At 44.4% G+C, this 22,565-nt stretch overlaps 1 protein-coding gene across 3 annotated transcripts; it reads right to left on the reverse strand.

The window, feature by feature from the left end:
- Positions 1 to 115: 115 nt before the first annotated feature.
- Positions 116 to 21,933, reverse strand: LOC132577714 (cytochrome c oxidase subunit 7A-related protein, mitochondrial). 3 transcript variants are annotated; one of them, XM_060247478.1, is made up of 3 exons: positions 21,435 to 21,933; positions 2,725 to 2,859; positions 116 to 1,018 (listed from the first exon to the last, which is right to left on the reverse strand). In XM_060247478.1, the coding sequence occupies exons 1-3, from the start codon at positions 21,504 to 21,506 to the stop codon at positions 875 to 877; spliced, it is 351 nt and encodes a 116-aa protein (XP_060103461.1). In that variant the 5' UTR covers positions 21,507 to 21,933; the 3' UTR covers positions 116 to 874. The 3 variants fall into 3 exon arrangements, with proteins under 3 accessions (XP_060103461.1, XP_060103460.1, XP_060103462.1); XM_060247477.1 differs by lacking the exon at positions 21,435 to 21,933 and adding an exon at positions 17,497 to 17,720; XM_060247479.1 differs by lacking the exons at positions 2,725 to 2,859; positions 21,435 to 21,933 and adding an exon at positions 17,497 to 17,643.
- Between the last annotated feature and the right edge of the window lie 632 nt (positions 21,934 to 22,565).

The raw sequence follows: 22,565 nt of genomic DNA on the forward strand, positions 1-22,565 counted from the left end.
ACCTGCCATGTTCAAGAAATCACTCATTCTGTGTGTTTCTGATGAAAATGAAAAAAGTGTAACATTTTTAACCCCATTTCATGTTACCCACTGCAGCAAAAAACATCTAAAAGGATCCAGTATTCATACTGCTGTATTTATTCCACCAATAAACAAGTAGAACTTTATTTTAGAGAGAGATCTCGGGGAAATCACATGATGAAATTGCATTGCTAAGACAGAACCCATCATAAGTGCAACACCACACCCGAGAGATATGCTCACAAAGGTGGGGCCATTAAAGCAGAGAGACCTTTAGAACAGAATGCTTGCAAACTTGCTGGAGCACTATGGCACTTTGCCAAATATTACTCAATGAGAAGCACACATTTACATAATTAGGCCTTTCAACTGAGTTTGAAAAGGTAGGTTCCAGTTCAAATTGTTATTAAAAATGATCAATTTGCCAACTTGGGAGTAAACCGGTATTTAACTCTATTGTTTTCAAACTTCCACAGATCAAGTATATTTTTAGCATCTCTTTATGCCCTCCTCCCAGGGCAGGTGGTGGTAAAGCATGGGTATACACGGCTTCCTTTCCAGCTTCTGCCACCAAACTTAAAACACGACCTTGTTGCTAGAAGTATACACAGGCTGATGGTTTTAGGTCTGGTTCAGTGAAGGGTGTGAAGAGTAATCTGCAAATCTGAATCATCCAGTATTAACTTTATCCTTAACAATACTAAGCATAAAAATATAACCATTCCCTAATCACTTCTCTTAACATCAGACTGAATTCCCAAGAATTTGCATTGATCATATTGTAATGGTAGGGAGTTAAAGGTAAGTCTTCTTGCCACAGAGTTTCTATCTATGCCCGTTCAACTGGGATCATTCACTTCTGTCTTTGTGGTTGTGCAGCCATATAGAGTGCTATCAGACAATAAATGGTCCCTCCTATTGTTAGTGCCATAGTGGTCCGGTAAAGGAGTTTGTCAGGAACTCCACGTTTCAGATGTACTGGCAGACCATCAGGTTTCTGTCAGAAATAAAAAAACAAGGTATGAGTCAATGCATGTATGTTACCATTCCTACTACTGAAGGTAAATGTGAAAGCCTCAAAGATTAAATGAAAACAAACAAGAAAACTGATATGCAACAACCCAATAGTCGAAGCTGGATTTATTTCATTTATACCCCGTCTTTCTCCGTAATATGGACCTGAAGAGGCTTACATCATTTTCTTGAATGATAAAGACACTTTTTCTAAAAGCCAAACTAGAGACAATGGTAAGAGATTAGCAAAGAGACTTCCCACCAGTTAATATATATATATATAACTATAGTACAAATAACTGTGTCTGTTACCCAGTTCTTTCATGCTGCTTTCTTAATGGAGGTCTCCCTTCAGCTGCTATTTGACCTGTAAGGAAAAGCTACAAAGACATCACACAGATACTCGTATTCTTTCCCCTGTGGGTCAAGTAGCAGCTCCTTTTACCCCAGAAGAATAAGAGAGGGGCAAGAGACGAGATGGCTATCCTAACAGTGGTAGAGTCAACCCAAATCATTCCCAACCCCACACTTGCTCTACATATTCATGGACCTCTGTTGATTCACTTCTGCTATAAGTCTTAAAATCTGAGCCATGTGTTCCTTGCAGACATAAACAAGTAAAGTTCAGGAGGCTCAATTTCCCCCCAGAAAAGTACACTATGGTTCACAAACCCAGTGTTAATAGCCAAAGAGAAAGCAAAGAATTCTCTGTTGTAAGAAGGTGTTCTCCCTAACATTCTCCATGATAAGAGGAAGATATTATGCAAAATAAGCCAATATTGATCCAAAACAGCCTCATCACATGTATCCACTACAATGCTTCCTGAAGTCTCAACTACTCTTAACATAAGGCCACACATAAAGACTGCATGAATAGCTTGACAAGAATGAGACAGTCTCTTAAATGCCACCACAATTAGAACCAAACTACATATAAAGATAAATGCATGAAATGTAATCTGCTTGCAGATGTGCACATGCAGTGCATAGTAATGCTTAACTTTTATTACAATGCAGGGGGCTACTAGCCTAATTTTAGCTAATCCTTTCCTTCCTCTCCCAACAATTAATTATATCTGACAACTATAGATAAACTTCTCATGCCCATAACAAATTAGATTTGAAAGGTTATGCCAACAATTAATCTGTTCACCTTCAAGGTGGGCTTTTTGCTGTTTTATGAGTAGTCCCTGTGTTTCTTGAGGCTGCGTGTTTGTTCATTTTTTTGTGAAGTCCAGAAACTGGTATTGAGGACAGAATTCTAAGAAATGCAACTCTGTAGTCATGAGTGGCACACAGCCCTGAAACAGAACAAGTCTGTCTGGGGAAGGCTCCAAAGACCAGAGATGGTCTTCCATAAGCACTTATGGAAACTAGCATACAAGATCTAACAGGAGAAAAGGAGGAGTGGTAAAATCATTACCACTCTAATCCAATAGCTCTAATCCAAATTTGATTAGATTACAAATAAATCTGATGTAATACAATGTGCTTCAAATTTTCTTAAGGCAGAACTATAGACTAACATATACAGGAAATTGATAGTACAACAACAAACATCAAGGGCCAGCATTACTGCACAAGAGATTGAGTATAGTACACATTCACGGCCCCTATTACTGGCTTGTCAGGGACACAATTCTAAGAAAATTAATTATACTTTCAGTAAAATAAAATGTTTCTTCTCACCTGAAACAACTTTTGCAGTTCTGGAACCTTGTTTTTACCCATATACTCAACAGCTGGTGAGGCATCGGAGGCGAGTTTAGTTGGTGTTGCAAAAACCAGAGGTGCTGATTCAACGGCTACCACTGGTTTGAGCCCCTGAATAAATAAAGAAATTAAAGTCTGTTAATCTATGAAATTGATAAAATACCAGAGAGTTGCGTTAGCATTTAGCATCAACAAACTAAGCCATAAAACTGCTGTGCACCACTTCACCAAACACACATACAATAGCATAAATGAATCAATAATCTTTTTATTACTAGAGTACCTCTGAGCATGTAGAGTTGTCCATCCCCACATTAATGTTTAGCTAATTCTTGTGTATCTGGAAAGGCTTTCTTTTCTACCTTCTCACTCTCTTCCCAGCATGGCACACAGTAACTTAGGCAAGAGTGAGTCTGCCTAGGCTCCCATGTTGTTGTTTTTTCTGCTTGGAGTGGGGATATTGCACTATGTATGTAGGAACACATGAATTAATTATAAAGTTGTATTTGAACCAGGCCTATCTGTAGTAATTTGAAAGGACACATGTAGCGACATTGTGTACACCACCCCATTAATGTTGGTAATTATCATATGAAGTTGCCTCATACTGAATCAGACTCTCTGTCCATCAAAGCCAGTATTGTCTACTCAGACTGGCAGCAGTTCTGCAGGGTCTCGAGCTGAGGTTTTTCATGCCTATCTGCCTGGACACTTTTTAGTTGCAGATGCCAGGGACTGAACCTGGGACCTTCTGCTTACCAAGCAGATGCTCTATCACTGAGCCACCATCCCTCCCTAAATCAAATCATATCTTCTGGAACTCCGTATTATATTTCTATGGAATAACCTTGTTAGAAGTAAGTTTCCAATAAGGATCAGTTCCTTGATCATAGTAACAAATTAAGAAATCAATGAAGTTAGTAAAGTTCTACCTATAATAAAGATTCATAAATGGTGTTCCATTAGAATGGGGAGTAATTAAATTCTGGTATGATTTTAGAATGTTTAAAAACATTCATATAGTATTGATGGGTAGTTTTTGCAGTAAATGTAAGAAATAGAGCCCAGTTAATTCCTGAAGAATAAATACACATATTTAAAAAGCATTTGAGAGGAAATACTATACATAGTTTTCAGCCACTAATAACTTGATCAGTGCGACATGGTGTTCTGTACCTTTAAGAAATACTCAACACACAGTTGCATGGAGCTACCTAGAGTGGTTTCCTTGAATTAGTATTTAAGCCTATTGTAGAGAGCATTTTGCCAGTAATAATTAGAAGACTTTTGTATCTGCTAAAGAATCATTCTAGAACTGTCTTGTGTTAAAAATGAGCATATTTGCTAGCCAGAAAAAAAAGCATAGTGCAACCTAAATTCTGAAGGCTTTTGATTGATTGCTTTGATCTTTTGCAACAGATTAGGTTCAGGACTAGCTTGCTCCATATAAATTTAAGCACCTAAGTGTCAGAACTGGAAGAACTCCAAACGAGGCCCAGGACTTGTTGCAAAGTATAGGCGTTTATTGAGAACTACAGAGCTGAAGGTACAGGATAACACTGATATCGAAAGTTAGCATTGGATACACTTTATGTGGTTCTGGTGACAACAATAAAGCAATCTTTCACACGGCTAGAGACAACAGTCTGTTTCCCAGGGTCTGTTATCAGTATGGGAGGATGGAGTCCTGCTGAGAGAGCCTGACCGGCTCGGCTTCAAAGAGCCACCTGCAGATGTTGACCAGAGGCTATCTGTCACCCTTCAGTGATCACAGTTTGTTTGAAATGCACAGAAATGTTAGTTAGTTGCTGGAGCAAGGTTGCATGGGTTAGTGTTTGGTTACAATATGGAGTTACATAGGCTAACAGCACATAGGAAAGTTACCAGTTCTAAATTAAAATTTAAAAAGTTACTCCCATTCAGCTTTGCGTTGTATCTTGTTATAACTACCATGGTTTATTCCAGGATGATAATTTTGAAAGAAACAAAGAGGTTGTAGAGAGCATTTACCAGTCAATCCAGAAAGCTTTTGCATCTGTTTTAAGTAGTAGTTAAGGACTGATTTGCTCTTAATACATACACAAAATATAACAGGAAGCTGATAACCTTGATATGTACAGGAATATCCATGAGAAAGAATTTGATGAAATGAGTCTAAACCAGGCGCTCATTGAATGGACTTTTTTGTTATATTGTACTTCCTTCTAATGTGACAAATAGCTTTGTGATAAAAACACTTTTAATAAAAGTTTTACTAATACATTAGCCAGCATATCACAGTGTTTAGTTGTTTGTAAAGCACCCAGAAGAGCAGCTAGCCTTGGAGAAAGGGGAATAAAACCATCCCCACCCCCACAGTGGCCAAACTGCTCTTTTCCTGGGAGGCTGCCATAGTGATAGCTTTACTTTCTCTTCTCAGCCATTAGCTTGCTCTCCTCCTGACAGCCACATTAGTGATGGAATGACACTGCTGAGGCAGCAGCGAAAGCGAACTGGGTAGGGCTGTTGGAGAGGTTGAGTATTTTTCTTGCATCCCCAGAATGAGGTCCAAAGCTTGGGGAGGCTTGCAGCTTACCTGTCCTCCAGTCTCTCTAGCATTTCAAGGTGGTAACCACCTGCCAACCATAAGCCCCTCCCCCGGACAAGTAGTTTCCTGGAACATTGAATGGGTGCCACACTGGGGAAGGGTGATCAGAAGAGCCACATGTGGCTCCCAAACCATCTGAGTATGACTGTTGTAAGGATTATACAGCTATTTAAAACTATTAATAAAAGTCTGATCTACAGATAGATATGGTTCAACTAAGACATGCTAAGGGAAGTTAAGCACTAGATGAAATTCGACTGAAATTATGCAGCTGAAACTAGGTTTGGGCAGAAAACTTGGGCGTGAAGATTACTTGCTTGTGCTCAAGATTGTAAGAGAAGTATTTTCTAAAAACATCTCAACATACCTTCCAGTTTCCCATTTATTAGTGCTGATAAAAACAACCTTGTAATAGTTAGTCACTGTTTACTAGTTCAGTACAAATGGTCAGGGTACTTTTAGTAGAAGAAAAGGAAGGAGCAGTGGGTGGAGAAAGGGAAAGGAGGGCTTCTCTGTGAACCTGTCCGCTGCTTCTTTGTCTTCCAAGCTGGATGATCTTAACAGAACCAGAACTTAACTCTTCAATATAGATCAAAGGAACCTGGTCCAGGAAATTTCACATACAGCTAGTGAGTCATTTGGCCTTTATTCCCCATGAGGTTTGAACACATTAGTGAACATCCCTAGAAAAAATTCTTCAATTAAGAGCTGAATGTGCCGCCTTCACAACCCAGCATATCTTCATTTATCCATTCCAGTTTTGCTGATGAAAAGCTGAGATGCTGTTAATTCTGAATGGCTTTACTGTGTACACCCAAGCAATTCATAACTCATTTACACAGGAGCAGCTCCAGTGAATTTAGTAAGTCTACAGTGAAGGAAAGTGGCTACAGACTGCCATCACAATTAGCAGCACATTAATTCTCTTCCTTAGTATTCCAGACAGCCAGTATGAACACAATATGCTTGATATTAAATTTGCATTTTAACAAGGCTAATGAGTGCATGCTTGGAATGAAGTCTATTAATTAGTTTTTGTTTGTTCACCTATCAAATGTCTGTCAATCAAGGCAATTTTAAAATACATTTTTCAAGTGTCAGGGTAACTATTTGATACTAGTTAATTTTAAAAATCATGTAGTAAGAACCTCTGTGGTTGAAATTCAGCAGCTATATACCAGAATGGTGTAGCAGTTAAGAATGGTAGACCAGGAACTGGGGAAAAAACACAGATCTGAATTCCCAGCAAAGCTATCTGCTGTGACCTTGAGCCGGTCACACGCTTAACCTAGCCTACCTCACAGTTGTTGTTGCAAAGGTAAAATGGATGAAGAAAATATGATATTGTAAGGTACTCTTGAGTCCGCACTGGGAACAAATGTATGGTATAAATATTTAAATAAACGAACAGCAGATACCTTTTATACCTGCACACACAACAGGCCAAACCACACCACCCATGAACTGAGCAGTATTTGTGAACATGTAACTGAGAAGAGACTGCAGCGGAATGCTGATAAGTACAGTGTCAGTTTGGATGGGAAAGGGGCACATGGGCTCTACAAAGGTATACTGCACCTGTGTACTTGACATAAAGACTCAATATTGGTGTCTTCTGCAGGTTTTTGAAAATGCTGTTTTCCAACTACAGATAGCTGCTTTGGAAAACCAGGTAGGGTCACAGTAGGAGAAAGGGTGTTAAGCAATTTCCTTCTGTATCTGTTCCTTGATTTAAAATGCCTCTCCGAAGGTGCAATTAGCTCTAATAGGAAAATGCATGGGGTCAGGTGCCTGATTTCACATATTCCCCCATGAAAGCCAATGGCAGCTTTAGAGAGGCTTTTTGAATTGTGGAAGAGGCATGGAAAGGAAAGGGCTGAGCACCCTCTTTCCCTGATCTTTTAAGTAGCTGGGGGTAGAGGTTGCAAATTAGCCTTTTTAAAAGTGTAGAAAACCCAATACATCCTTAAGAAATATCTTTCTTAGATGGGTCTTGTACACTAAATCTGGTTTGATCATGACACAGACAGAGCCCAGAAACAGGATACCTTTAAGAAAAAGGAGCATAATAGACAAGTACATTGATAAACAATGACTTGAGAAAAAGGATACATAGGATACCTAAGCAAAAACACGTTAGGAAAAGGCAGAGTTAAACAATGGAGTAATTAAAGAAGACAATGCTGAAGCAAAAACAAAATTCCATGCAGCACTGGAACAGGAGTGATACAGGATGCCAGAAAAAAGGAAAGGGCAATGAAGCTGTGGGGACACATGGGCTGTAGCCCAGGCCAATGGGGCTGAACTTCACACATCTATTCAATCTAAAGCATTTACAGGGTGCTTCTAAGAACTCATTAAGAGGAGTAATTACATCTTGTAGTAATTACATCTTGAAATTATAAAAGCATTGATCAACATAAAGTGTTCTTAATCCAGAATGGACAGAGTGTATGCAGTGGCTGTAAATTGCAAGTAATTCTAACCATAGCTGCATCTGATTTCTCAACAAGAACTACCTGAAGACCCCCAGTCTGATCCAATGGAGATACCACTACTTCATTAACAATAAATTCCTCCACAATCTGAAATTATCCTGCAAGCATAATATCAATATTGCCTGGATATAACTTTGACCTAATCCATTTCACCACATCCTTCAAACATGTATTTAGGACAGAAACAATAGCTTCTTGTTACTAATAATGAAATATAGAGCTAGCTATGTTTTGATAACAACCAATCCTAAGGCTCCAAATAGTTACACTCAGTAACTTCATACAGAAGTCCAATAGCTTCACCAGCATCAAATCTTTCAAAACTTCATAAATCTGCATGGGATTAAGTCAGCATCACCAGTAGACACAGATGGACATATTCATGCAAAAAACAAATTTCCTGTAAAATGATTTCCAATACCCTGTCCATATTTTTCCAAATGTTGGCGAAAAATAATCCACATTATGAATAACTACTTAGAGGTCCAACAGGATCTAAGCAGAAGCAAACCACTTATTAAGGAGAAACCATAGGTATCAAAGTTGTCAGTTTCTGCAGCAGGTGAAACTTGTTTCATCTGACATTCCCACAGTGATTCCTACTTCCTGCCCTGACTGGATGTATGTTTTTGAGTATTTATTTTAGCTTTGTTTTTATGACATATGTTTTTGTGTGGAGAGTGATTTGAAAATGCTTTAATTTGTAAGCTGCCTTTGTGAGGCAGAAAGGTGGGATTGTGGAGATATAAATTCATTATTTTTATAACCTAGCAGAGAGAAAGAGAGACACATATATTGATCATCTCATGCAAAGCCATTTATAGCTATCTATGCTCTGCCACAACAGTTTCACGCCTCTGAGTAGGGTCATCTTGTTGTTGCCATTAAGTCACAGCTAATTTATAGTGATCCCATAGGATTTTCAAGGCAAGAGATGTTCAGAGGTGGTTTGCCACTGTCTGTCTCTGAATCACAACCCTGGTATTCCTTGGAGGTCTCCCTGCTTAGCTTCCGAGATATGACAAGATTGGTCTAGTCAGGGGTGACACAGGTCAGGATACAGTGTTACTGGGCTTAAATGTTGCTTTCCTACTGCAGACCAAAACGGCTACCCACCTGATACTATCTTCTTGAGGAGAGGGGGATATCCATCACCTATAGTGAAAAGGACACAACAAGCCCTACATTGCAGCCAAAGACCACCAGAGTGAAAAGGCCAGGCTCCATTTTCACAAAGATTCAAGACGCACCAGAGAATAAAAAGGATAAAGAGCAGATGGGACACCAAAAGCAATGTTTGTGCCTAATTCTAAGATGCTGGATGAGGAAATGGTAATGTACAATGGCAGGGGATGCCCTCAAACAGTTTTTTAATTGTCCAACAGTACCTCAGTACTTCAATCTCCAGGCCCCCATCCTTTCCATTACTTTCTCTAGGTCAGGGATAGGGAACGTTGGCTCTCCATATGTTTTTTTGCCTACAACTTCCATCAGCCCCAGCCATTGGCCATACTGGCTGGGGCTGATGGGAGTTGTAGGAAAAAACATATGGAGAGCCAACGTTCCCTACCCCTGCTCTAGGCACTTATAAAAGCCTTCCACAGTCCCACCAGACTCAGCTGTTAAGGAAAAATATGGGTGGCATTTCATGACAAAATCCCCAGACGGTCTCTCCGAGCGGCTCCCTGAAGATCAGAACATAAGAACATAAGAGAAGCCATGTTAGATCAGGCCAATGGCCCATCCAGTCCAACACTCTGTGTCACACAGTGGCCAAATATATACACAAACACACACACACACACACACACTGTGGCTAACAGCCACTGATGGACCTCTGCTCCATATTTCTATCTAAACCGCTCTTGAAGGTGGCTATGCTTGTGGCCGCCACCACCTCCTGTGGCAGTGAATTCCACATGTTAATCACCCTTTGGGCGAAGAAGTACTTCCTTTTATCCGTTTTAACTTGTCTGCTCGGCAATTTCATCGAATGCCCACAAGTTCTTGTATTGTGAGAAACGGAGAAAAGTACTTCTTTCTCTACATTCTCCATCCCATGCATTATCTTGTAAACCTCTATCATGTCACCCCGCAGTTGATGTTTCTCCAAGCTAAAAAGAGCCAGTTTGGTGTAGTGGTTAAGTATGCGGACTCTTATCTGGGAGAACCGGGTTTGATTCCCCACTCCTCCACTTGCACCTGCTAGAATGGCCTTGGGTCAGCCATAGCTCTGGTACAGGTTGTCCTTGAAAGGGCAGCTACTGTGAGAGCCCTCTCCAGCCCCACCCACCTCATAGGGTGTCTGTTGTGGGGGAGGAAGGTAAAGGAGATTGTGAGCCGCTCTGAGACTCTTCGGAGTGGAGGGCGGAATATAAATCCAATATCTTCTTCATCTTCTAAAGAGTCCCAAGCGTTTCAACCTTTCTACATAGGGAAAGTGTTCCAGCCCTTTAATCATTCTAGTTGCCCTTTTCTGGACTTTCTCCAATGCTGTATCCTTTTTGAGGTGCGGCGACCAGAACTGCACACAGTACTCCAAATGAGACTGCACCATCGATTTATACAGGGGGATAATGATACTGGCTGATCTGTTTTCAATTCCCTTACTAATAATTTTCAGCATGGCGTTGGCCTTTTTTATTGCAAACGCACACTGTCTTGACTTTTTCAGTGAGTTATCTACCATGACCCCAAGATCTCTCTCTTGGTCAGTCTCTGCCAGTTCACACCCCATCAACTTGTATTTGTAGCTGGGATTCTTGGCCCCAATGTGCATTACTTTGCACTTGGCCACGTTGACGCCCACTCGCCCAGCCTCAACAGATCCCTTTGGAGTTCCTCACAATCCTCTCTGGTTCTCACCACCGTGAACAATTTAGTGTCATCCGCAAACTTGGCCACTTCAGTGCTCACTCCCAACTCTAAATCATTTATGAACAAGTTAAAGAGCATGGGACCCAGTACCGAGCCCTGCGGCACCCCACTGCTTACCGTCCTCCACTCCATTTATACTCACTCTCTGCTTCCTATTACTCAGCCAGTTTTTGATCCACAAGAGGACCTGTCCTTTTACTCATGACTCTCAAGCTTTCTAAGGATCCTTTGATGAGGAACTTTATCAAAAGCTTTCTGGAAGTCAAGGTAAACAACATCTATCGGGTCTCCTTTGTCCACATGTTTGTTCACCCCCTCAAAGAAATGTAACAGGTTAGTGAGGCAAGATCTTCCCTTACAGAACCCATGCTGAGTCTTCCTCAATAACCCGTGTTCATTAATGTGCCTACTCAAGATTGTCACCTCAAGATTGGACTACTGTAATGCCCTCTACTTGGGGCTACCTCTGTGCCGGACCCGGAAGTTGCAGTTGGTGCAGAACGCGTCGGCCAGGCTACTATTGGGGCTCTCGAAATGGGAGCACATACGGCCGGGGCTGCGCGAACTGCACTGGCTGCCAATTACCTACCGAGTCCAGTACAAAGTGTTGGTTATTACCTTTAAAGCCCTATATGGCCGAGGACCAGCCTACCTAAGGGACCGTCTCTCCCCATATGAACCCCAGAGGGCACTGAGGTCAATGGGTAAAAATAAAGTGACCATCCCTGGGCCGAGAGAGGTCAAACTTCAAAACACCAGAACACGGGCCTTTTCAGCCGCGGCTCCGGCATTGTGGAACCAACTTCCGGAGGAAGTGCGGGCCCTGCGGAACCTTGACCAGTTCCGCAGGGCCTGCAAGACCGCCCTTTTCAGACAAGCCTATGCTGATATCGACTGCTGAGTTGCTAAGAATAAAGAACCGCCATCTATAATACGATCACGGAACTATCTAAACTGGCAGAACCAGCGCCAAACAATTTTATTGCTGCCAGATATATTTAATGTAATTTGAATTATGTATCCTAACTTAATCAACTGTTTTTTATGTTTAATTTCTTTTTAATTGTTAAATTTAAAGTTTTATCTATTTATGTCAATCGTGTGAAATGTTGTTAGCCGCCCTGAGCCGCCTAGGCGGGGAGGGCGGGATATAAATAAAATCTGTTATTATTATTATTATTATTATTACTCATTCTGTCCTTGATAATGCTTCCTACCAACTTTCCCGGTATTGAAGTCAGACTGACTGGCCTGTAATTTCCCGGATCTCCACTGGAACCCTTTTTAAAGATGGGGGTGACATTTGCTACCTTCCAGTCCTCAGGAACGGAGGCAGATTTCAATGAAAGATTACAGATTTTTGTTAGAAGATCCACAAGTTCAACTTTGAGTTCTTTCAGAACTCTCGGATGTATGCCATCCGGACCTGGTGACTTATTAGTTTTTAATTTGTCTATCAGTTATAGGACCTCCTCTTTTGTCACCTCAATCTGACTCAGGTCTATCAACACCCCTTCCAAAATTAGTGGTTCTGGAGCAGGCAAACACTTCTCATCTTCCACAGTGAAGACGGAGGCAAAAATGCATTCAGCTTCTCAACCATTTCCCTGTCCTCCTTCAGTAATCCTTTTACCCCTTGGTCATCCAAGGGCCCCACTGCCTCCCTGGCTGGTTTACTGCTTCTAATATATTTGAAGAATTTTTTTATTGTTGGTCTTTATGTTTTTTGCAATATGCTTCTCATAGTCCCTTTTTGCCTGCCTGATCACAGTCTTGCATGTGATTTGCCACAGCCTGTGTTCCCTTTAACTAATCTCACTTGGACTGGTTTTTCACCGCTTAAAGGAGTCCTTCTTACCTTTTACAGCTTCCATTACTTTGTTTGTTAACCATGCAGGCCTTTTCTTATGCCTGTTTATGCCTTTCCTAACTTGTGGTATGTATTTTATCTGAGCTTCTAGGATTATAGTTTTAAATAGTCTCCAAGCTTCCCCAAGGGTTTTGACCGTATCTACCTTTCTTTTCAGTTTCCTCCTCACATGCCTCCTCATCTCAGAGAATTTACCCCTTTTAAAGTTAAACGTGGTTGTGGCGGTCTTTTTGGGCAACTCCCTATTTATACAAACGGTGAAATCAATAACATTATGGTCACTGCTCCCAAGCAGCGCAATCACTTTTACATCTCTCACCAAGTCTTGGGCATTACTTAGGACCAAATCCAGGATCGCTCCACCCCTGGTAGGTTCTGAGACCATCTGCTCCACAGCACAGTCATTGAGAGCATCAAGAAACTCAATCTCTTTCTCTCGACCAGAACACATATTGACCCAATCAATCTGCGGGTAGTTAAAATCACCTATTATGACACAGTTTTTACGTTTAGCCGCTATCTTTAAGCCTTCCATCATATTATAATCGTCCTCTCTCTTTCGATTTGGTAGGCGATAACAAACTCCCATAGTTACATTTCCTTTTGGGCCCTCTATTTCAACCCAAAGCATTTCTAGAAGGGAATCTAATTCTCTGACCTCAGTCTTACTGGACCGTATATCCTCTCTGACATACAGAGCCACCCCACCTCCAACCCTTCCCTCCCTATCTTTCCGATATATCCAGGAATCACCGTGTCCCACTGATTCTCCTCATTCCACCAAGTTTCTGTAATTCCCACAATGTCTATGTTTTCTCCCAACACTAAACATTCCAATTCACCAATTTTACGTCGAACACTTCTAGCATTTGCATACAAACATCTATAATTTCCTAGGCAAGCTAGGCCCGCCACCTTCCTCCTGCCGCCTCGAGACTCTGGCAGACAGTCCATACTGTTTGTCACCATCACAGTGGACAATTCTGATCCATTACCCAGTAGAAAAATAGCAGCCAACCCTTCATCTCTTTGAGACGAGTCCTCCTGAACCAGAGACATTTCATCTCCTGTCCGCTTTCCCCCAAGATTTAGTTTAAAAACCCCTCTGCCACCTTTTTGATTTTAAGCGCCAGCAGCCTGGTTCCATCCGGGGACAAGTGGAGACCGTCTCTTTCATACAGCTCCCGCTTGTTCCAGAAAGCATCCCAGTGCCTAACAAACCCTTCCTCCTTACACCATCGTCTCATCCACACATTGAGACTTCTAATTTGTGCCTGTCTCTCCTGCCCTGCACGTAGAACAGGTAGCACTTCTGAGAAGGCCACCTTGGAGGTCCTGGCCTTAAGTCTCCCACCTAGCAGCCTAAATTTTTCCTCCAGGACCTCACAACTGCATTTCCCCACATCGTTGGTGCCAACATGCACCACGATCACAGGCTCCTCCCCAGCACTATCAGCCTATCTACTACACGCGTAATGTCCGCTACCTTCACACCAGGCAGGCCAGTCACCATACGGTCAGTACGCGGTTTCACCACCCAGCTGCCTACTTGCCTAAGGATCGAATCACCAACTACCAAGACCCTCCCTCTCCCCCTGCCCAAGGATGGTTCCTTGTTGTGAAAGGATTCCCGCTAACAACCGAAGAAGAGGTCCCTTCTGAGGGCGCATTCCCCTTATCCTCAGCACGGTGCCCTGTTCCCTCTCGACCCTCACGCTCTCTGGCAGCAACGGGGCTGCTACGTTTAGAGCAGGGCTCATCTAATATGCCCCCGAGAGTCTTCCCCAAGTGCCTAACTGACCGTCTCTGCTTCTCCAGGGCAGTCACCTCGGCCTCAAGGGTACGAACTCGTTCCCTAAGGACCAGGAGCTACTTGCATCGAGCACACACCCAAGACTTCTGTCCTTTGGGCAGATAGTCATACATGTGACACTCAGTGCAAAACACTGGAAAGCCCCCACCCTCCTGCTGGCATTCTATCTTCATGAGATAGATAGATAGATAGATAGATAGATAGATAGATAGATAGATAGATAGATAGATAGATAGATAGATAGATAGATAGATAGATAGATAGATAGATAGATAGATAGATAGATTTTAAAATATACGGTCCTCTTTAAATGCTGTTTGTTTAAGTGGCTCCCCTTCTGGAGGGTCAACTTATCTTATTTGGAGAACAAGGAAATTAGGGATCTGGGTTCCTGGTCCTTAGAGAGCCCCTAGGCGAAGAGCCATAGGCCAAGAGCCCTTTAGCTCTCTGGCAAGGTGCAGCTTAAAATGCAAGGAGGGTGGTGCAGAGGCACTCCTAAGCAATCAGCAGCAATCACTCTCAATCACTTTCACCTTTAGCCCACTCAACCAAACAAACAGCAGTTCCCCAGCTATCACAACTCAGAATTTTAGGCAGTCCCATAAACCTCAGAATGAAGTCTTTCAAAACTCAGAAATTCTCAGCAACTTCTCCAGCTGTCTCAGCAATCAGAGCTGCTCTGCTCTGTTCTGCTCCTCTCAGACCTCTGTGAGATGTGCTCAGCCTTTGGCAAGGGGCAGCTTAAAATGCACTGTTTGCATTGACTTTGCTGGGAGAGCAGCGGGGGAACAAATGTTTTGTTAAACACCATGGGGAAGCAGCCTCTATAAAATCCTTTGACATTATTAAGAGTCTTCAAGCACCATCTTCTGAAATCAGTCAAATCAGGTTGGAACCACTGAAACACAGTGTCCCTTGCTCCTGACCCATCCTGCCTCTCCAGAAGGATACCATGATGATGGAACTGAAAACCACTGAAAGGTCCAGGAGAATGAACAAAACATTTGTTCCCCTGCTGCTCTCCCAGCAAAGTCAATGCAAACAGTGCTGTTTTGATCCCAACAAAGGCATGATTCCCAATTAAAATTGATCTAGATAATCTATCTCCTTCAAGACAGCCTGAAGTCACATAGAGCCACCTCCATGAAAATGAAACCAGGATAGGAGAATAACATACATTGCTCCAAATTCCTTGCAGGAAAGGCAAAAGAGGAATGTGCAAAATAATATACCAAATGTTCAGAACTGCAGGTAGAGCCTTCTGCAATGTATTGTGGATGGTGTGCCTGCGTGTATTGTCATAATATACAAGAATACTTTGTGTGAAAAGGACTTTTCTATGTATGAAACATTAGTTTGATCTTTGAAACATTAGCACAGGGGTGGCCAAACTGTGGCTCAGGAGCCACATGGGTTCTTTCACATGTGTTCTGTGGCTCCCAGAGGATAAACTTAATGCGGGCTTACTCTTAAGTAAGCATGCTTAGCATTGGGACCCCAGCCAGCCTCTGAGCGCTGACCCATAGGTAAGCAACTACTTCCATCATGTGTGAAGTGGGGAAGTAAGTGGAAATAGGCTTGCAAGTTCTTTTCCTCCACCACAAAGGTCGCTTGGAGACCTAGAGTGGGGAAAGAGAGCACACGAACTAAGGGAGCCACTGGAAGGAGGGTCAGTGCAGGGTCCCCTCTAAGTTTCATAACTTTTGTAAGAGCTGTATTTACCAACTTTGGCATCAAGACAAAGAGTGATGCATAAGTATGCAAATGGTAATCTGTGATTTATGTGATACATGTGCGTTTCTTTCTCCCACTGGTGCCAAAAATTAATTCCCTATGCTGGCCTTTTGGGGACTGTTATTCCCAGTTTTTGTTTCCCAGTTTTTATCTCAATAAGGCTTACAATAAAACAAATTTTAAAAGTCTCCTCGTGTGGTTGTGTTATAAAATGCATACATATGTATTTTATCTTCCTGTGCAAATAAAAGCTTAAGAGTTTTAATAAAGACATGTGCATAGTATTTGTTCATATCTTGTGGCTCTCAAACATCTGACATTTATTCTACGTGGCTCTTATAATAAGCAATTTTGGTCACCCCTAAAGTAGAGCATATGGCTTAAAATAGGATATTTCCAGGAGCCTTCACCTGAGACAACATATAAATGTATCATTTAAGCACAGAACATACAAAGAAATAAGATACGTTTTCTTTTAAATACACATGTAAGCATTTCTCTCAACAAAGGCACTCAAAACCAGGGCTTTTTTTGAGCAGGAATGCACAGGGATGCAGTTCCAGCTGGCTTGGTGTCAGGGGTGTGTGGCCTAATACACAAATAAGTTCCTCCTAGGCTTTTTCTACAAAAAGCCCTGTCTGAAACAATGTCAGGGGGTATGGCCCGATATGCAAATGAGTTCCTGCTAACATAACAAAATCAAAAGCTAAACACACCAAAAACAACCCAGCACAAATCAGTTTAGCTCCCAGTGCAGTTTCTTCCCTGTTTGTGAAAAGGGGTGGGTGGAGGGAGAAAGGGGCCAATCAAGACATTTCATGACTTATCAGCAAAGCCCAATGAGATTTCTGACCTGGCCTTTCTTCAGGCTAAAAGTTTAAAGCTTTGAAGGTCACCCAAGCCCATACAAATCGTCCTCTGTGTCTTCTCGTGCTTCCAGTTGCTGCACTTCTTACCATTTACATTTTCCCAGTCCTTCCAAGAAGCTTAGGGAAGTGTACGCCGCATGTTTATTTCTCATTTTATTTTATTTAACCACGTGATGATACTTGACTGACCCAAGGTCACCCAGTAAGCTTCGCGGCTGACCTGGGATCTGAATCCAGGTCTCCTCACTCTAACCTCCTTAACATTAAGCAGATTCACAGACAGAGCAGGTGCCCTCCCCGAAGGCCACGTGCTCTCCTTGATATCCACTAGTCCCCACGCTAAAATCTATATTTCCAAGTTCTCCTCGTTATTTATCCCGTTTGCGAAAAAAGGGCCTCGTGAGAACCGTAACAAACAAACAAAACTCCTGATTTGGTGTAAGACACTGAAGGTCAAGTCCCCAATAATGGGCAAGAAAGCATGGAGGGTTACCCCTTACCTGCGGAATATAAGCAGAAGAAGCGCCGGCCCCAACCAGCCTCTGTGTGAAGCTACTGAATTTATAATACATAGCGGTACGCGGGAACGGCTCCCCAGGGCTACATGCGCTGGTCCTCCTCCTACACCGCTAACCAGATAGACACGCGCCTGCAACGACTCTATAAAAGGACCTTTTTGTGTGTCCACCGCTTTCTAGGACCTTAGTACGGAAGCAGGTTTGCCTATCTGCATGAGCATTTCGTCTACAAAAAAAACCCCGCAGCCCCTAATTGACCCTACAGAAAACCTATGAAATTAACATGCTTCATATCTCGTAGCAGAAAGTTCTTTTCCAGCTTCAAAAGAAATAAAGTTTTGAATCAGGCAAGACTAAGACAGTCCGAAAGCTCAATAGGGCTTTGTGCACGCGCATTTGTTCTTTGCTTCCCTAATTCTGTACGGAATCAAAGGACATGAAATGGACCAATCACCGATGAGAAGGAACACCTGGCAACGGTTGTCAGGACAGAGAAGCCTTGGCGCTGGCTTGCTCGGCCGGAAGGTCAGTAAGAAAGGTAGTAGGATAGCGATAGAATGGCAGGACCACATTAAAGTAGGAGAAAGCAGAAAAATTGAGAATACCCTGGAAATAATGCAAATAAAAGTAAGCAAGGTAATAATGCACACAGTGAGAGACTTAACTCTTCCTGTATGTAAATAGGTGCGGGGTTTTTGAGTTGAGAGTGCAGTGTGCTGATATGTCCTGAACATTAAAAACACCCTTTCTTTCTGTTGGATAATTATTATATTCTTGGAAGCATATTATACAGATCACCCAACACTTTATATAAAATGACAAATTAAACTTTACTGGAAACTATTTTACAGAGCGATAACTAAAATAGTGCATGGTACAGCAGGCTAATAGCTATAAGGGGGCCTGTGGGAGCACAGACCCCCGAATTCTGGAAGAGGCCCCCTTTCTGTGGGGCCCCAACCAGCCCCTGGGGCCTCTGCCATGGCTCCAGTGTAGGGGTGAGGTGGCTTCTGGGCCAGGGGGCATAAGCAGTCCGAACTTCCAGCCTGAGTTAAAGGGCCTGCTGATCAGCTGTGGTTTCGTGGCCCCTTAAACTTGAGGAGGGGCTGGGAGCTGCTGCCCCACGCATTGTTTTAGTGGCAGGGAATAGAGGGCTGTGGCGAGCTCACCACCGCCCACTTTTCCCCACCACTAAAATAACATGCGGTTCAGCAGCAGAAGCAGCCCCCAGCCCCGCACAAGATAAGGGCCTGCAAAACTGCTGATCCGCAGGGCCTTTAACTGGCGCGAGGGCTGCGTCTGCTGCCGGTCCCGCACGTTATTTTACTGGTGGGGAAGAGAGGGTGGTGGTGAGCTCGCCACAGCCCTCCCTTCCCTGCCACTAAAATACCCTGTGGGCTGGCAGCAGTTGTGGCAAGCGGGGAGAGGAGGAGCGGCGAGTGGGGGGGAGCACTGCAGTGGCTGGGGAGCACAGGTGGGGTCGCTTGCCTAGGCCCTATTCTCCCTAGAGCTGCTCCTGGCAGCAGAAGCAGCCCCCAGCTCCCCCCCACTACTTAAAGGGCCCTTGGATCAGCTGTTTCGCAGGCCCTTAAGTTGTGCGAAGGGGGGGGTCTGCTTCTGCTGCCGGCCCACATGTTATTCTACTGGTGGGGAAGAGAGGGTGGTGGTGAGCTCACTGCAGCCCTCCCTTCCCTGCCACTAAAATAGCGTGTGGGCTGGCAGCAGTTGTGGCAAGCGGGGAGAGGAGGAGCGGCGAGTGGGGGGAGTGCTGCAGTGGCGGGGGAGCACAGGTGGGTCGCTTGCCTAGGACCTATTCGCCCTCGAGCTCCTGGCATCAGAAGCAGCCCCCACCCCAATTTAAAGGGCCCATGGATCAGCTGTTTTGCGGCCCCTTTAACTTGAGCAGGGGCTGGGGGCTGCTTCTGCTGCTGCCCCATGCATTGTTTTAGTGGCAGGGAATAGAGGGCTGCGGCGAGATCACCACCGCCCTCTTTTCCCCACCACTAAAATAACATGCGGTTCAGCAGCAGAAGCAGCCCCCAGCCCCGCACAAGTTAAGGGCCCGCAAAACTGCTGATCCGCAGGCCCTTTAACTGGCGCGAGGGCTGCTTCTGCTGCCGGTCCCGCACGTTATTTTACTGGTGGGAAGAGAGGGTGGCGGTGAGCCTATTCACCCTAGAGCTGCTCCTGGCAGCAGAAGCAGCCCCCAGACCACCCCCCCACTACTTAAAGGGCCCTTGGATCAGCTGTTTCGCAGGCCCTTAAGTTCTGCGGGGGGGGGGGGGCGGTCTGCTTCTGCTGCCGGCCCACATATTATTTTACTGGTGGGAAGAGAGGGTGGCGGTGAGCCTATTCACCCTAGAGCTACTCCTGGCAGCAGAAGCAGCCCCCAGACCCACCCCCCCCCCACACTACTTAAAGGGCCCCTGGATCAGCTGTTTCGCAGGCCCTTAAATTGTGTGTGTGGGGGGGTCTGCTTCTGCTGCCGGCCCACATGTTATTTTACTGGTGGGAAAGGAGGGCGGTGGTGAGCCTATTCACCCTAGAGCTGATCCTGGCAGCAGTAGCAGCCCCCAGACCACCCCACCCACTACTTAAAGGGCCCTTGGATCAGCTGTTTCGCAGGCCCTTAAGTTCTGCGGGGGGTGGGGGTCTGCTTCTGCTGCCGGCCCACATGTTATTTTACTGGTGGGAAAGGAGGGTGGCAGTGAGCCTATTCACCCTAGAGCTGCTCCTGGCAGCAGAGGCAGCCCCCAGACGCCCCCCCCCCCACACACACTCTACTTAAAGGGCCCTTGGATCAGCTATTTTGCAGGCCCTTAAGTTGTCTGGGGGGGTCTGCTTCTGCTGCCGGCCCACATGTTATTTTACTGGTGGGGAAGAGAGGGTGGTGGTGAGCTCGCCGCAGCCCTCCTTTCCCTGCCACTAAAATAGCATGTGGGCTGGCAGCAGTTGTGGCAAGCGGGGAGAGGAGGAGTGGCGAGTGGGGGAGAGCTGCAGTGGAGGGGGAGCACAGGTGGGGTCGCTTGCCTAGGACCTATTCGCCCTAGAGCTCCTGGCATCAGAAGCAGCCCCCACCCCAACTTAAAGGGCCCATGGATCAGCTGTTTCACGGCCCCTTTAACTTGAGCAGGGGCTGGGGGCTGCTTCTGCTGCTGCTCCACGCATTGTTTTAGTGGCAGGGAATAGAGGGCTGCGGCGAGCTCACCACCGCCCTCTTTCCCCCAAAACCAAGCTAACATAGCAAAATCAAAAGCTAAACACACCAAAAGAACCCCAGCACAAAATCAGTTTAGCTCCCAGTGCAGTTTCTTCCCTTTTTGTGAAAAGCGATGGGTGGAGGGAGAAAGGGGCCAATCAAGACATTTCATGACTCATCAGCAAAGCCCAATGAGATTTCTGACCTGGCCTTTCTTCAGGCTACAAGTTTACAGCTTTGAAGGTCACCCAAGCCCATACAAATCGTCCTCTGTGTCTTCTCGTGCTTCCAGTTGCTGCACTTCTTACCATTTACATTTTTCCAGTCCTTCCAAGAAGCTTAGGGAAGTGTACGCCGCATGTTTATTTTTCATTTTATTTTATTTAACCACGTGATGATACTTGACTGACCCAAGGTCACCCAGTAAGCTTCGCGGCTGACCTGGGATCTGAATCCAGGTCTCCTCACTCTAACCTCCTTAACATTAAGCAGATTCCCAGACAGAGCAGGTGCCCTCCCCGAAGGCCACGTGCTCTCCTTGATATCCTCTAGTCCCCACGCTAAAATCTATATTTCCAAGTTCTCCTCGTTATTTATCCCGTTTGCGAAAAAAGGGCCTCGTGAGGACCGTAACAAACAAACAAAACTCCTGATTTGGTGTAAGACACTGAAGGTCAAGTCCCCAATAATGGGCAAGAAAGCATGGAGGGTTACCCCTTACCTGCGGAATATAAGCAGAAGAAGCGCCGGCCCCAACCAGCCTCTGTGTGAAGCTACTGAATTTATAATACATGGCGGTATGCGGGAACAGCTCCCCAGGGCTACACGCGCCGGTCCTCCTCCTACACTGCCAAGCAGACAGACACGCGCCTGCGACGACTCTATAAAAGGACCTTTTTGTGTGTCCACCGCTTTCTAGGACCTTAGTACGGAAGCAGGTTTGCCTATCTGCATGAGAATTTCATCTACAAAAAAAAAAAGACCGCAGCCCCTAATTGACCCTACAGAGAACCTATGAAATTAACATGCTTCACATCTCATAGCAGACAGTTCTTTCACAGCTTCAAAAGAAATAAAGTTTTGAATCAGGCAAGACTAAGACAGTCCGAAAGCTCAATAGAGCTTCGCGCACGCGCATTTGTTCTTTGCTTCCCTAATTCTGTACGGAATCGAAGGACATGAAATGGACCAATCACCGATGAGAAGGAACACCTGGCAACGGTTGTCAGGACAGAGAAGCCTTGGCGCTGGCTTGCTCGGCCGGAAGGTCAGTAAGAATGGTAGTAGGATAGCGATGGAATGGCAGGACCACATTAAAGTAGGAGAAAGCAGAAAAATTGAGACTACCCTGGAAATAATGCAAATAAAAGTAAGCAAGGTTATAATGCACACAGTGAGAGACTTAACTCTTCCTGTATGTAAATAGGTGCGGGGTTTTTGAGTTGAGAGTGCAGTGTGCTGATATGTCCTGAACATTAAAAACACCCTTTCTTTCTGTTGGATAATTATTATATTCTTGGAAGCATATTATACAGATCACCCAACACTTTATATAAAATGACAAATTAAACTTTACTGAAAACTATTTTACAGAGCGATAACTAATATAGTGCATGGTGCAGCAGGCTCATAGCTATGAGGGGGCCTGTGGGAGCACAGACCCCCAAATTCTGGAAGAGGCCCCCTTTCTGTGGGGCCCCAACCAGCCCCTGGGGCCTCTGCCATGGCTCCAGTGTAGGGGTGAGGTGGCTTCTGGGCCAGGGGGCATAAGCAGTCCCAACTTCCAGCCTGAGTTAAAGGACCTGCTGATCAGCGGTGGTATCGTGGCCCCTTAAACTTGAGCAGGGGCTGG

Source organism: Heteronotia binoei, chromosome 1 (assembly GCF_032191835.1).
Source record: "Heteronotia binoei isolate CCM8104 ecotype False Entrance Well chromosome 1, APGP_CSIRO_Hbin_v1, whole genome shotgun sequence".
NCBI classification, from domain to species: Eukaryota; Metazoa; Chordata; class Lepidosauria; order Squamata; family Gekkonidae; genus Heteronotia; species Heteronotia binoei.

Coding starts and splice junctions, on each gene's coding strand:
- LOC132577714 (XM_060247478.1), bottom strand. CDS start 21,506: ATGTATTATAAATTCAGTAGCTTCACACAGAGGCTGGTTGGGGCCGGC. Junction 2,860..21,434: donor CTTCTGCTTATATTCCGCAG/GTAAGGGGTAAC, acceptor TTATTTATTCAG/GGGCTCAAACCAGTGGTAGC. Junction 1,019..2,724: donor AACTGCAAAAGTTGTTTCAG/GTGAGAAGAAAC, acceptor TATTTCTGACAG/AAACCTGATGGTCTGCCAGT.